Raw genomic sequence first — 15814 nt, forward strand, 5'->3', positions numbered from 1 at the left:
TCAAATACAATTCAAACATAGACAGAATAAGTAAGGGCCTCTGTGGAATGAGATCTGGGAACCCAGAAAGATATTCCTCATAATCTTACATATTCTGATGGATGCTGTAGGAGTCCATCATAAAAATGTCCTCCATTAAAACTAAGATTTTGATCCATTTTCAAGTACTTATAGGGCTGAGGGACATAATACATCCATATGAAAAATCCAAGAGCACATTTTGGTGGAAACTAAAGGAAGGAAAACATGATGGGGAAAAGAGGTGTATAGCTTAAGGAGGTTTGGGTCTTTCCCAGAGACTTCCGTTCAGTTTCCAGCTTTGACTCAAGATGATTGTAATCCCAAAATACTACCAGGAAAGAGATAATAATTCACTGCTTGTGAACAGGGTGAATGAATGACCTGATGAAACCATTATAGTTCAACATCAGATTATGTGATACATTATTTTTGCTAAGATGAATGATTTGAGTGAATGAATGAATGAATCTTGACCTATGGACAAACCACAGTGAAAGGAATATTGCTGAAAGAAGAAGTAGACAATGAGGGATCAAAGATGTGGCTTTTTTTAATCTCCATTATTTTTTCTTTCTTTAATCTTCTTATCCTTAGCTGTTCCATGTACAATTAAAAATAAAATGTAAAGGTGGTTCTTTGACTTTAACAGAGAAATAGGGCACCAGGATGATCTTAATAAACTGTTGCTTGGGCAAAATTAAGTATCTTCCATCTGTAGAGCAATTCATACTTCCTAAAGCCAAAGGCCTTAATGCACTCTGGTCTGAAAACTTATTTTGACTTTTGTAAGTATAGAGGCCATTTCTGTTTCTATTGTGTAGCTCAAAAAAGTGACATCTACAAAAGGGATTTGATTAGCTGAAGATTAACCAGATATTTAGCAATGATGGTATCAGTAGAATCCAGACCCTATCATTCCCAGACAAGATCCCTTTCAGCTCAGTTCAGGGCCCACATGTTCATGTTTACCTGAGTCGTGGTGGCAGCTTGAATCTGTTACGTACATCATCAAGACGGTTGCCCAGGTAAGGTGTGTCCACTGTCACAAATATGGCCTTGTAGCCCGTCTTCTCTGCCTGCCTCACCAGCTTCTTGGTGACTTCTCGGTCCTTATAGATATACAGTTGCAACCAACGAAGTGCCTCAGGACCAGCTTCTGCCACTTCTTCAATTGAGGATGTGGCCCAGGAACTCAACATCATGCCCGTTCCCAAGGACTGACAGGCTGAGAAAGAAAGGGGATAATCAAGCCAGGCCTGGCATTGCTCATCCAAGCCTTTGAATTGCAGTTAGATGGAATAAAGACATCTAGAAGGGCAATTTGGCAATATGAAGTCAAATTTTTTAAAAAGAGAAGCAAGTTCAGTCCATACCATCTATTTCCTGATTTTACCTCCTCTGGAACAAATGACTACTGGAGTTATTGCTGTTCAGTGTTTATTTTCCAATGATTAAAAATACACATTTCTTTCCACACTTTGTATATTGTTCCTGAAGAACAAAATGAGTCCAATAGTCAAAGGTGCCTGTAAATACAGGCAAAAAATATTAAGAACCTGAATGTCCAGCACTAGGGAATTGGTTAAACTATGGTTCATACACCATCAAGTAAACACTGATCTTGTATGAAATCCCAGGACTCTTATCTTACTTTTACTCACTGACTCTTTTCATTGTCTTTAAGATACATCTTCAAAGATAGACACCTACACTTTTAATGTTACAGATATACTCAGACTTTATTCATATGTTTGGCATTTATTTCTCTTCTTTAATTAAACAGTTATGCATTATGCCATTGCTATAAGGAAATTGCATATGACACACACACACACATACAATCACTAAAAGGGACACTGGTCAGGTCTCAGATATTGAAGCATCAAAGATAAGGCTACGTATATAAGCTGGGAGATAAAACTTCCATTTCAGAACAATAACAGGGTAGAATGGATTGAGAGCCTGTCCTACAGTCCCAGTCTTGCCATCCATGAAGCACATTCTATCTGCGCAATGGCTATAGCCACAGCTGTTCTGCCCACTTCATTGCATTGCAAGATCATCTATTGGGGCAATGTTTGTGAACGTTTTCTGTGTAATCCCTGAAGCCATGCAATTGTAAAGGGCTAGGTGAGAGGATGCCTAATGAATTTGGAAAAATAAGTCCTGGATAGCTTTGTATATTTTTCTAATTTCGCCAAGGACCTGGATTTCTTAATGTCATTATTTATTAATCTTCTCTTTGCCAGACTCCTTTGTGCATTCACACTCTGCACCTCCAGTATACAGAGGACCTTCCTACCGGACTCTAAGATTCCATGCCTTCCCAATGCATGGCAGTGTCTCTCATGCACATGGCAAACCTACCCTCTTGGATGTCATTGCCCTGAAATATTGAGGGAGTCTATTTATCTATGCTTGGTACCAGGGAGTCATTTAGGCATGCAGGGAGTCTAGAAAGATCATTGCCCTGGGAGAGTGGTGAGTTCCATGCTGAGTTCTCCTACTTTGTTGCTCATCTCTGTGTGACCTTAGGTAACATCCTCTTCAGGACATTTTTTTTTTCTTCTTTTTTTTTGAAAAAAGGAAGCCCAACCCGGCAACCAAGCCGGAAGGCAAGGAAGGGAACCTGGCCCAACGCAAACCCCGCCCCCCGGGTTCAAACAAACCCAAGGGCTCAAGCCCCCGAAGAAACGGAGATTACAGGCATGTGCCACCACACCCAGCTAATATTTGTATTTTTAGTAGATACAGGGTTTTACCATGTTGATCAGGCTTGTCTTAAACTCCTGACTTCAAGTAATCTGCCTACCTTGGCCTCCCACCAAAGCCAGCTTTCCTTTGCAATTATTTTTAATTTATTTATATGTATTTTTAATTGAAAAATAGTAATTGGACATGTTTATGGGGTAAAATGTGATGTTTTGATCTATGTATACATTGTGGACAAATTTAGACAAGCTAATGACCATATTCATCACCTCACCAACTGGTAAGGTTTGGCTCTGTGTCCCCACCCAAATCTTACTCAAATTGTAATCCCACATGTCGAGGGAGGGAACTATAATCCCCATGTGTTGAGGGCAAAAGGTGTTTGGATCATAGGGGTGATTTCCTCCATGCTGTTTTCGTGCTAGCGAGTGAGCTCACACAAGATCTGATGGTTTTATAAGGGACTCTTCTCCCTTCACTTCACACACAGGCTCTCTTACCTGCCACCATGTAAGACATACCTGCTTTCCCTTTCACCATGACTGTAAGCTTCCTGTGGCCTCCCCATCCATGCAGAACGGTGAGCCATTAAACCTCTTTTCTTTATAAATTACTTGGGCAGTTCCTTATAGCAGTGTGAAAGTGGACTAATACACCAACTTACCGTGTTTTTTTTTTTTGTAGGGAGAACATTAAATATCTATTATTTCAGTAATTTTAAAATATAAAATACATTACTATTAACTGTGATCACCATTCTGTACGATAGATCACTAAAACCTATTACTCCAGTTGCATTGAAACTTTGTACAACCTTGATCAATATATCACTTTCCTCATTCTTTTCCTTCCTCTCCCAGCCTCTAGTAGCCACCTTTTTACAATCTGTTTCTGTGAGACCTACCTTTTTAGATTCCACATATAAGTGAGATCATATAGTATTTGTCTATCTGTTCCTGGCCTATTTCACTCAGCATACTATCTTCCAGATTAATCCATGTTGTTACAAATAACAGAATTTTCCACCTTTTAAAGGCTGGATAGTATTCCTTTGTGTACATACACCTCATTCTTTATCCATTCATCTGTCAATGGATACTTAGGTTGACGCCATATCTTGACTATTGTGAATAATGCTATAATGAACATAGAAGTGCAGATACCTCTTCAACATACTGATTTCAACACCTTTCAATAAACATCCAGAAGTAGAATTGCTGGATCATATGGCAATTCGATTTCTAGTTTTTTGAGGAATTGTATGAAACTAAAAATTTCTACACAGCAAAGAAAACAAACAATTAACAGAATCAAGAGACAACCCAGGGATTGGGAGAAAATACTTGTAAAGCATATATCTAATGAGTGCTAATATCCAAAAAAATATATGGAACTCAAACAACTCAATAGCAAGAAAAAAATAACCCAAATAAAAAATGTACAAAGCACAGGAAGAGAAACAATCAAAGGAATAAACAGGCAACCTACAAAATTGGAGAAAATATTTGCATACTATGCATCCAACAAAGGTCTAATATCCAGAATCTATAAGAAACTTACAAATCAACAAGAAAAAAACAGATAACCCCATTAAAAAGTGGGCAAAGGACATAAGCAGACACTTCTCAAACAAAGACATACAAGAGGCTGATAAATATATGAAAAAATGCTCATCATCTCTAAGCATCAAAGAAATGCAAATCAAAACCACAAGATATGCCATCTCATACCAGCCAGAATTGCTTTTGTTAAAAAATCAAAACATACTATGTTGGTGAGACTGTGAAGAAAAGAGAAGGCTGATATACTGCCGTAGGGAATGTAAATTAAATAAGCCACTATGGAGAGCAGTTTGGAGATTTCTCAAAGAACTGAGAGTTATTCTACCATTTGACCCAGCAATCCCACTAACTGGGTGTATTCCCAAAGGACAATAAATCATTCTACCAAAGAGACACATGCACCTGCATGTTCCTCACAGCACTATTCACAATAGCAAAGACATGGAATCAGTCCAGGTGCCCATCAATGGTGGACTGAACTTTTTTAATGTGGTACATATACACCATGGAATACTATGTAGCCATAGAAAAGAACAAAATCATCTCCTTTGCACCAACATGGATGCAGCTGGAAATCATTATCCTAAGTGAATTAATGTAGTAACCAAATACCACATGTTGTCACTTATAAATGGAAGCTGAACATTGGATACACATGGTCATAAAAATGGGAACAATAGATGCTGGGGAATACAACAGTGGGGTTGGGAGGGGGAAAAGGGCTGAAAAAAAACTACCTGTTGGGAACTATGCTCACTACCTAGGTGATGGATTCATTTGCACTCCAAACCTCAGCATCATGCAATATACCTTTGTAACAAACCCGCACATGTACTCCCTAATTCTAAAATAAAAGTTGAAAAAAGAAAAAAAAATGGGCAAAGGATCTGAACAGACTTTTCTCAAAAGAAGAGATATAAATGGCCAATAGACATAATGAAAGAAACTCAGTATCACTAATCATCAGGGAAATTTAAATTAAAATCATAATGAAGTATCACCTCCAAATGTTAGAATGGTTATTATCAAAAACACCAATGATAACAAGTGTTGGTGAGGATGCAAAGAAAAGGGAACCCTTGTGGAGAAAAGGGAACCTACTGATGACAGGAAAGTAAGTAAGTACAGCCATTTTGAAAAACAGTATGGAGATTCTTCTACAATGATTTTGATGCTCAAGAGACACATTCCTCTTTTCCCTTGCAAATATAGTGTCCAATGCTCAATACTTTTATGGAGAAAGCTCCTAAAGGAGAGTGGAATCTTCTCCAGGCCCAAGAACTCCCTGTGGGGACCTATATAGGGAGAGAATATCTAAGGAGATAATTTCTGCATTCCCAGGGTACACATTACTTTGGAGAGCCTGGAACAAATAATCCAAGAAGTGCAAAAAGAACAAGCTTTTCCCTATCCCCATCCTAACCTGTTTACAAATTTCCATGGGGGGAACTGCAGAGTGAGTCTAAGGGGCTGGCAGCACTTGCATAATCCAAACATCAATCAATAATACTTGGAAGAAAAATTGTAAAGTTCTTAGTATATGTTTTTGGTTTCTCTACTCTTCCATTTGCAATGTAACTATAAATATAATAATATAAAAATAAGTGAGATTAATATCATTGTTTACTATCACCTATTTCCCCTACTCCATATCAAAAAATGAGCTACGGCCAGTGGAATGATTTCTGTTTAACAGAATAAAAGTTAATCTCAGACCCACCCATAATGAAGATTCCTATTAGAGTTAAATCACATGTCCTAGGGTGGAAAAATGCCACAAGGGTCTGCAATAACCTGACGTAAGGTAAGTGTAGATCGACCTTTCTAAACTGCCATTCAATAGAGGGTTGGAAAATTTCCTATACTATGGAAGCTATAATCAACTACTGAGATTAAAAAGAACTCATCAGGTATGAATGCAGCTACCTCTAGAGTTGACACAAATCCTAAACTCCAATGTACAGTGATTTAAATGAGCTAGGACAGGTAAATAGCTTTGGAAAACAGCATAAACTGGCAGTGTTCTCCCTGTGGCTGAGAAATGCAATTGTTCTTCTAGAGCTTGGCAGAGTTTTGTTTTGTTTGTTTGTCACATCAAGCCTTAACGAAAACATTTATTTCTGATCCAGGTAATCTGGATGTGAAGAAGCAAAAATAGGAAATCCATTGTATACATAAATTTTAGGGGCCTGGATGCTAAGCCTGCCCATCCCAGGTTTTTATCAAAGACTACTGTGAACACATCTCTCAGTTATCTAGAGTCTCGTTGTGACTTCTCACTCATTTCAGGCAGTCATTCTCAACTTGACAGGCTCTCAAAAGACCTTGAGAGTCTTCAGAAGGGAACAATATCCATCTACATCTAATACTGTTCATGTTTGAAGAACTGAACTATGCCTTTGACTTGGAACCAATAGGAATTTTCATCACAGACTCTGACCAGGGCTTCTCAAGCTTTGAGGTGTATAGGAATCACACAGGTATGTTAACAAAATTCAGATTCTGACTCAGTAGGTCTGTAGTGGGACCTAAGATATGCATTTCTAACAAGCTCCAGAGTCCTGCTGATGCTATTGTTCCAAAGACTATGCTTTGAGAACCTTGAGGTAGATATTTTCTTTCAAAAGGACTCATCCAAATTAGTAGAATATGTGTGATGTCCTGAGCAAAGTTGGGGCTCATTGAAAATGGGAGGGAAAGATGGAGCAATGGCAGTGAAGCTGGCAGTGGTTGTCACATGGTTTGCCAATGGCCAGCCATGCCTTGCTGATAAATCGCCTTTCTTCTCTGCTGGCACCCTCTGGAGAGGGGCACAGGTACATGTGCCACATTTTTTAATGCATTCTTCTCTTACTAGTTTTAAAGCCAAGGAATTAAGCTGTGTTCTCATGATGGCCCCTCAGTACACTTAACCATTATCCCATGATTTGGGTTTGTTTGCTTGTTTGTTTGTTTTAGCTTGCTTATCTGGGATTTGTCCAGCTTCCTAGTTCTCAGATCAGAAGTGGAAGTGAATGGCAAATAAAAATAAAATGGTATAAGTTGAAGAAGACGAGAGCGCTTACTCAAAGCTGAGAAAACACAATTTACCAATTATAAAATAGTTTCCAAATGTTTAATGTCAGGTTCAACAATCTTACACACAGAAATAAGATGATGAACCATCAAGCAAAACTGAAGTTTATCATGCTGGGCTTGATGAGGAAGGGAATTATAATATATTTGAGAATGATGCTCATCCACAGCCACCAACACCACCACAAAACAACAATGGAGGGAAACAGAAAATATTAGTTATCGGTGAGAGTTAATTATTTGGAAAATTAATTCATGTGGGACTAATCATACACCTAGATTCAAACAGAACAATTAAGCAACATGTTACTTTAGATCCAAATAATTTCTTTGAAAATAACTCTCTTTTATGAGAAGGCAGAGTCGAGTTTCCAAAATTATGGTTTTAAGGAAAAAGAGGAAAGAGGAAGCAAAAAAGGGTAATATGTTCAAAGGGCCTAAAGTGTTGGGGTTTTCTTAGGTGCATTTGATTAAAAAGCTCCTACAAAATTTAGTCATCAAAACAGCTGCACTGAAAATAATTTTGTTGAGAAAACGCATTTTGTCATCTGCACAGGAAGTCATTACGTAATAGGGAAAATATGCAATGACCAAGTACCAAGCAGTTGTGTGGTTCTAAACTCAGGGCCTGTCATAGTGAAGTGTTTGTATAACTGTGCACCATAATGTCCATTGAGTGTGTCATCCTGTCTTCACAGGGGAGCTACCATCATATAGGTCTTCACAGAGGATCTACCATGGTATAGACGCAGTCAACACTGTTTTATGAATGTCTAAAATTACAATTGAGATTAACCAGAAAAATAAAGTTCTGAAGTCAGTGATCTAAAAGAAGAACAAATCTTCAACTACAATTATGCTTGAAATACTTAAAAGTTGTCAAACAAATCTTAATTTACAATTTATGGAGCTGAACCAATTTAAACACACCAAGAAAGACCAGGAAACCAGACTTAATCTTTCCAGTGCTTTCATCGTGGTCCATTGAACGAATCTGGAGCTATATAATCTTGAGTGATCACACTGCCACTATACCTCTAGATCTCTTTTTTACTGTATGAAAATATTTGCAAGGAACAATTAGTCCCAGTGACATCTTAGCTCTCCTTTCCTTGTTTTCACTGTATTTCTAGAGCAGAACTCTGCAACAGATTAAAACATTAACTCTACTGTAGTGATTCCTGTGTTATTATTCTGTCATTTTACTGAATTGTCAAGTCTTGGCATAAATGGCAGATCATATGGAGACCACAACACAGTGATAGGCCCTTTAATAATGGTTTTAAGGAGTTCTGAGTTTGTGCACAACAAATTCAACCAACCTCCCAGTGTTTAACAATTTCAGTGTTGGGATACACACGTGAGCCTCTGACTTTTTTCACTGTCACATTAAAATGTCATCAGGTACATTAATAATTCCAAGAAGAAGCAATCTCATGCTCTCAACAAAACCACCCAATAGCTTAAATTTTGGTGCAAAATCCTAGAAATCATACCATTTGATGGCTGTCTTTAATATGGCTAGATTCTAATTTTTAATAGGTGTTTTAATTAACAATCTTGTTTCATTGCAAAGGGATTTTAACACTGAAGTCACTGTTTATATGAAAATACTTTATACAATGAAGTATACATTTTACAATGAATTATACAATGAAAATAAAATGAATTACACATTTTAGTATATGTATATATATCAAATGTCCATAATCTTTTAATACATTTATAAGCATATGTAATATGGATGTGTGTTTGTGTGTGTTTGTGTGTGCGTGTGTGTGCTTACACATAGAAAGAGCATATCACTGACTTTTTATTGTTAGAAAAGCAAGTCTAAATCATAAAATTTGGTTACACTTTAGAGTGAAACAGACTTAGATTCAAACCCCATCACCAACATTACTGGCACTAGGCCTTGGTCAAGGGCTTCCTTCTTCTCTACTGTCAAACAGAATGAGAATTACTTCACAAGCCTATGGTAAGGATTAATCACAAGAACATGAAGTCCAAGCATTGCACCTGATACATGACAGGCACTCCACTTCAGAAAGAGTAAAAATTTTCCTTAAAGCAAGTCCAGTGCTTTGCCTGGATTAGGTAAAATTGAGAATAATGGGGATATTTTCCTAGTAGGTATGCTAAAACATATATCTAGTCGGTCACCTAGCACAACACATAAATATATAAATTAATAAAGCTTTCAAAAAATACATCGTTTGGGTTTGGAGCAAAGGAAATGACAGTTTTTCCTGTTGAATGGTCTTTCACTCAATGTTAAGGTTGATCACTTAATCTTGGAAAATCCAGAAAATTCAACAGCTAAAACTCTCACCTACACCCTAATGCAGTCATTTGGGGTCTGTGTGGCTCTTTGTATTACTCTGCAATCTGTTCCACCTGCATCTTAATAGGTGGTCAAGTCATAGCTGAGTCCCAAAACTTCACTTTGGAATGTTCTGGCCTTTTAGGCTCAAAAAAAAAGTGTTTAGATTTAATGGTTTTATGGCCCATCAAATCCTGTGTGGTAGCCTCTAATTGCATCCAGGGGCTGGAATTTCTTTTAAACCCCCTTTTTTTTTCTTTTTTTTGACAGTTTAATAAGAATTTGCTAATATGCTGAGCATTCCTGGAACGCATTAGGTAGGTTTTAATTTTTCTTGATATGAGGTCCCAGCACTCCCTCATGTGGCACTTGCCCACATGACAAGTCAGAAGCAAAGGGATATATGAATATTTAATCATTTTTTCTCTTTCTTTTTGATTTCTCATGTTTAAAGGGAGAAAAAACCATCTCAAGTAGCTCCATGAAACATGAAGGAAAATATTATTATAGCTACTGTTCATAAAACCTGAGAGGTTTCCATGATAATGTTCTTAAAGCACCAAGTGGTATAGTAAGCATTTTATTAATTGGATATTTGAGAAGTCAGAGATTTCAGAGATGATCTACTTATCCTGGAAGACAAAAATTTAGCCTAATGATACTACCTATTTTATATGTGTTAGCATTTATGTTTATTATTGCTATTTCCTTCAATATGTTAAATATTCATAGAAATAATTCTTCTTTAAAGAATATAAAGAAAAAAATTCAAAAACATAAATAAAAATTATCTGCTAGAGTTTCAAATGGATGTGCCATTATAAGTAGAGGCACTTATAAAACATCTTAAATATTATAACATTTACAACTATTAAAAGGTTGATTAATCTATTGAATCAAATTTTTTATTCGTAACACAGTACATGAAAAACTGCCCTCCATTCAGTATTTTTCAGATATTTTTCTTCCACTTTAAAAGACTTAGAGTTTTATTTTTTGTTCGATTGTACTTCATGACCCATTGTTTATGCTCTCAAATTTTGCAAAAAGCGAGTATTTCCTAATTAATTTCACTTTCTGTGGCTTGCTTTATCTTCTCAAAGTTAAAAAGATAAAACAATTAAAATATAGGATGTTTGCAGTAAATATTTTAAGATGATAGCATGGTGCTTGCCTTAGGATTCTTGCTATAGTTAATGACATTTGAAAATACCAGTAACGGAGCAGGATGTTATAGGTAGCACTGCCTAAGTGATTAATAACCGGAGCAAGGCATTTAACCTTTCTAAGCCTTGATTTCCACATCCACAGGAGTTGGAGAAAGTTTCTTAGGGTTTTGCACTCACACATTTTAAGATGGTGGTAAGGATAGATGAATAAACAATAAAGTCAAATTGTGTGGCACATACTAATTGCTCTATAAATGCTGGTGATCATCATTTTTCACAAGACTTTGAAGTATCACTTTCAGAGTTTATGCAACATTTATTAAACACATGTTTATGTTATTAGCAATATTCAGAGATAGTTACATATCTTGTTCCTCTCCTATAGACCAAGAATGTACTTTGAGAAATGGACATCAAATGCACTCAAATGCTCACTGCCTCATCTAAACCCTCCAGGGCTGACACAGCTCTGTAGAAAGAAGTGGCCTGACATAAAGTGCATCTAAAACCTCAAGGATTGACATAAAGTGTAAATTTCAGAAGTGTTAGAAAAGGTAGCTCTATACTTTCAATTGTCTCTCTTTTTGCATTTGATAAAATTTTAAATGGGATCAAAATCATTTATTTGTATACTGAAAATATTGCAAAGATCATCCACTTCTATGTCAATTTTCGGGGTTTTTGTTTTTGGAGATTTTTGTTGTGAACATTTTTTCTTGTGTGTGTTTCTTTTTTTCTTTTTTTTTTTTTTTGTCTTACCAGCAGAACTATTTAGAGAACTTTTCTTTTGAACGCCAAAATGCAACACAAGTAGCTGCATGCTCAGTGTCACACCTAAGTTCTGTAAGATCCCTGGGAACAACCCCAGCCTCCTTGGGACGTGGCATTCAAACCACTGGTCTTGCTCAAGCAGCTCACTTTATCAATGAAGAAACGTAATCCTAGAGAGTGAAAATGACCTGCCACAGAAATAAAACTAGTTCGTGGTAAATTTCCACATAAATCAGATGTCCCAGATGGACAGCCCAGGAGACACTTGTAGCCCACAAAAGTATTTACTTTGGCCCACATATTGTTGCCCCAAACAGTGTTTTAGGGAATTTTGATTTATTTGCCCACATTTAAAAACCAGGAGATTGTACGTAGAAATCAAGATTTCTGGCTTCCCTTAAAATTTTGGAAGATTTGGCAGCCCCACATCCCTGCTCCCTTGGGTCATCAAGAGCTAAGATGTGGCTGCCCCCTTCTGATGGAACACGAAATCTCAGATTCGCTGCAGTCTCCACCCAGGAGCTTGCACTGTTGTTTCGTTTGTTTGTGTGTTTGTTTGTTTGTTTCACTTTCATCTTTTTTTGGACATTTACATTACAAGCCTGGCTCCTAAAGGTACCTTTTTCCCCCAAGGTTTCTGCATAAAGCTTAAAATAAAAATATTTTCAGCAAAGAAAAAGAACAATTTTTATTTCCACTAAGATGAAAGGAAAAATCCTTAACGAAAACGAGTTTTTGTGTGTGAAAGATAAAGATTTTGGGGACTTTGGGCTCTGAGGGGCAAGTAAAGATCGTATATAAGCATTTCTAGTATTTATTTCATGAATCCTCACAAGAACTCCTACAGGTGAGAGCTCTGATTGAGCAAACATACAGGACATCTATGATTTGTTGTTTATCTGAAATTCAAACATAATGGGCCCTCTGTGTTTTATTTGGTAACCTTGTATTCATCATCATTTTGAAAATGAAAAAAGTATAGCTTCACTGGTCACTCTACAACCATGTAGCAGTGTAAAAGAGTAGTGTTCAGGCCGGGCGCAGTGGCTCACACGTGTAATCCCAGCACTTTGGGAGGCAGATCACGAGGTCAGGAGATCAAGACCATCCTGGCCAACATGGTGAAACCCTGTCTCTACTAAAAGACAAAAAATTAGCCAGCCGTGGTGGTGCAAGCCTGTAGTCCCAGCTACCCAGGAGACTGAGGCAGGAGAATCGCTTGAACCTGGGACCCAGAGGTTGCAGTGAGCCGAGATAGCACCACTGCACTCCAGCCTGGTGATAGAGCAAGACTCCGTCTCAAAAAAAAAAAAAAAAGAGTCAAGTTCAGTCCTCAGTCCCAGTTAATAAGGTGGATGTGCCCCACAGTTGTGAGAGGAAGGGCAGAAAGGCCCTCAAAGTTGAACTCTGAATAAATCTGGAGAGTCAACTGGGAAAATGAGACTATGGCACCATAGTAATTCCCAGAACTTTCTGGAGGCCCATTCTAATTACTCAGGCCAGACCATTGCCTGTGGACACCAATGGGTTTCACTTACTCTCACTGACCATGCTGAGGGGGACACTTCAGAGAGATTGATAACTAACCCCTGTTTTCTGAACCTGGCCCCAACTTCTCTTCCTTGCTAGGGTCTAAGTCCTTGGAGACAGGAATGCTTAGGGGCCAGATATTTAGGAGGGTAACAAAAAAAATACTCCACAACAAGTTCCATGGATTTCACCATATTCCCAAGGATTGACTTGCTTGAGAGGATTTCCATATTCTTTCTGGGAATGATGGAATAAATCCAATAATAACTTCATAATTCCACGTAAATTTTCTCAGTTTTCATAAATAAATCTCTGCCAAGTATGAATATTCTTACACTGTTACTTAAATTTGCCTATGGCTATCTATAGCCTTCAGTTAGCTATTATCCTGGTTTGCATACTTCCAGAAGCCAAAAATTACACAGAGATGTGAGAGCAAGTCATCTTACTTGGAAATGATCTCAGTGAATTGAAGGAATGGGGAAGTGAGAGAAGAATGGGAAGGAAGCCAGTAAAAGAGGGTATGTTCATGGGTAGGCAACTACTGTGGACAATGTGATTCAATCCTTCCAAGGATGAGTGGGTGACCATATTAGAAAATGCTTCCGTTACCCTGATCAAAGAGAGCTGGGGTATTTATCCACCTACTACTGTACATCATTAGCTAGGGAACCCTCTCTCCCATTCCCCTACTTCATACACACCTATCCATGGGCTCATGTTGCAAGAGATAATGTCAGGCAAAAAGTGGTAGGTCCGATGGAAATGGGAAGAAAGACGGGAATACATCCAGAGCGCAAGCACCATCTACTCCAGGCATTCATTCTTTCCTTGCAAGTAACCCTCTGTCCCACAACCAAAACACACCTGCCAAAGAGCACTCTACTATTAGCTGATGACCGTCAGCTTTCTGGATACACCTAAATATTAAATAGACTAATAACCTAATGGTCTTTGAAACATAGGAGAAAACTTAGAAACCCTGGAGAAAGATTTCTAGTACAAATACAGAATAGAAACTCTGATGTTGCTTCCCTGATAGGAACCCAATGGAGGATCCTAGATTTTTGAGGGCAGCATGTGCACACTTCCATTGCCTTCTCCAGTTCCTCTGTGATCTCGATGTCACCACCCTCTCTTTGTTCTGCTGGATCCACCTTATCCAAATGTCTATTGTGTAACTTATTCTGCCGAGGGGCCTGTTTTGCATGATTCTAAAACTATAATTACTTCTAGGGGATCATAATGGGCTTCTCCTCATGACACTTTATAGGACTTTCTGAAATTAAAGCTCTTGCAAAGTGGTAAGGAGCCCAGATTCTGGAGACAGAATACCTCTATCTGAATCCCATCTCTATCACTTATGAATTGTGCATCCCTAGGCAAGGTTATTCATCTGGTGTGTGCCTCAGTTTCTCCTGTGTAAAATAGGTTTAATAATATGACCTATTTATTTGGGCTGCTCTGAGGCTTCAATGCTATAATATTCATAATATACTTAAAATAGTGTCTGGAACACGATAATTGCTTTATAAGTGTGAAATAAATCTAAGGGGATAAGACTGTAATAAGCATTTAATATCCTCTTATAGTTACTTCTGAAGGAAATAGTCCTACTTACACTGTCAAATCATAGTTTCTAAAGAAGCTTTCTTTTCTGCTTTCTTCTCCTCTTTCTTCTCAGCCCAACTCCACCAAGAATAAAGACTGGTCTTGGAACCATCAGAAGTGACTTGGAGAATAAATCTGTCATTGATGAGCTATGAAAAACTGTTTTCTCTGTAACTCTAGCTACTTGCCCACAAAATGGGGACAGAAACACCTGGCAAATATCAAATAAAGTAACATGTGTTGGTATAGTTAGGCTTTGTTTCTCCACCCAAATCTCATCTTGAATTGTAATCCCAGGTGTTGAGGAAGAGACCTAGTGGGAGGTGATTGGATCGTGGGGGTGGTTTCACCCATGCTGTTCTCATGATAGTGGGTGAGTTCTCATGAGATCAGATGGTTTTATAAGTATCTGGCATTTCCCTGCTTGCACTTCTCTCTCCTGCCGCCATGGGAAGAAGGTCGTTCCTTCCCCTTTGCCTTCTGCCATTGTGGTAAGTTTCCTGAGGCCTCCCCAGCCATGAAGAACTGTGAGTCAGTTAAACCTCTTTCCTTAATAAATTACCCAGTCTCGAAGAGTATCTTTAAATCAGTACGAGAAGGAACTAATACATGTGGTAAAAATAATCTGCTGGTTCCAGGGTGCCTTACTAAGTGAGCTCTGCTTTTTGCCTTCTCTGCTTCCTTTCTTCATTTCCATTCTCTTCATGGTCCCTTGTTCCTTTATCTCTACTCTTTCAAATCTAATTTTTATCATTTCCTCCTTACAAAATAATTCAAAGAAGAGTTTATAAGATTGAGCCAAAAATCAGAAGAGTATAAAGTCAGGAGTAATCTCATCACTTACAAATAAACATTTGTAAATTGCGATATTTGAAACTAAATGTATTTTAGGACCTGACTCTTGTTTGCAACTGATTTCTTACAATTTTAAATTAAAATATCATTCTATGTTATTGCACTCTTCCTATAGTATAATTTTTTAATTTGATGCCATTTTTATGCATCATATTTTTTGCAAACTATCTCTAATTATGAGATGT

General features: G+C 37.7%; 1 protein-coding gene across 1 annotated transcript in view; it reads right to left on the reverse strand.

Annotated features, from left to right (window-relative positions):
- HAO1 (hydroxyacid oxidase (glycolate oxidase) 1) overlaps positions 1-15814 on the reverse strand; it is a 62022-nt gene that overhangs the window by 35058 nt on the left and 11150 nt on the right. Inside the window, exon 3 of the mRNA XM_011998545.1 lies at positions 991-1246. Coding sequence (XP_011853935.1) covers positions 991-1246 — 256 coding nt within the window. The remainder of the gene's footprint in view (positions 1-990; positions 1247-15814) is intronic.

The sequence above is a fragment of the Mandrillus leucophaeus genome, unplaced genomic scaffold (assembly GCF_000951045.1).
Source record: "Mandrillus leucophaeus isolate KB7577 unplaced genomic scaffold, Mleu.le_1.0 Scaffold116, whole genome shotgun sequence".
Taxonomy (NCBI): Eukaryota; Metazoa; Chordata; class Mammalia; order Primates; family Cercopithecidae; genus Mandrillus; species Mandrillus leucophaeus.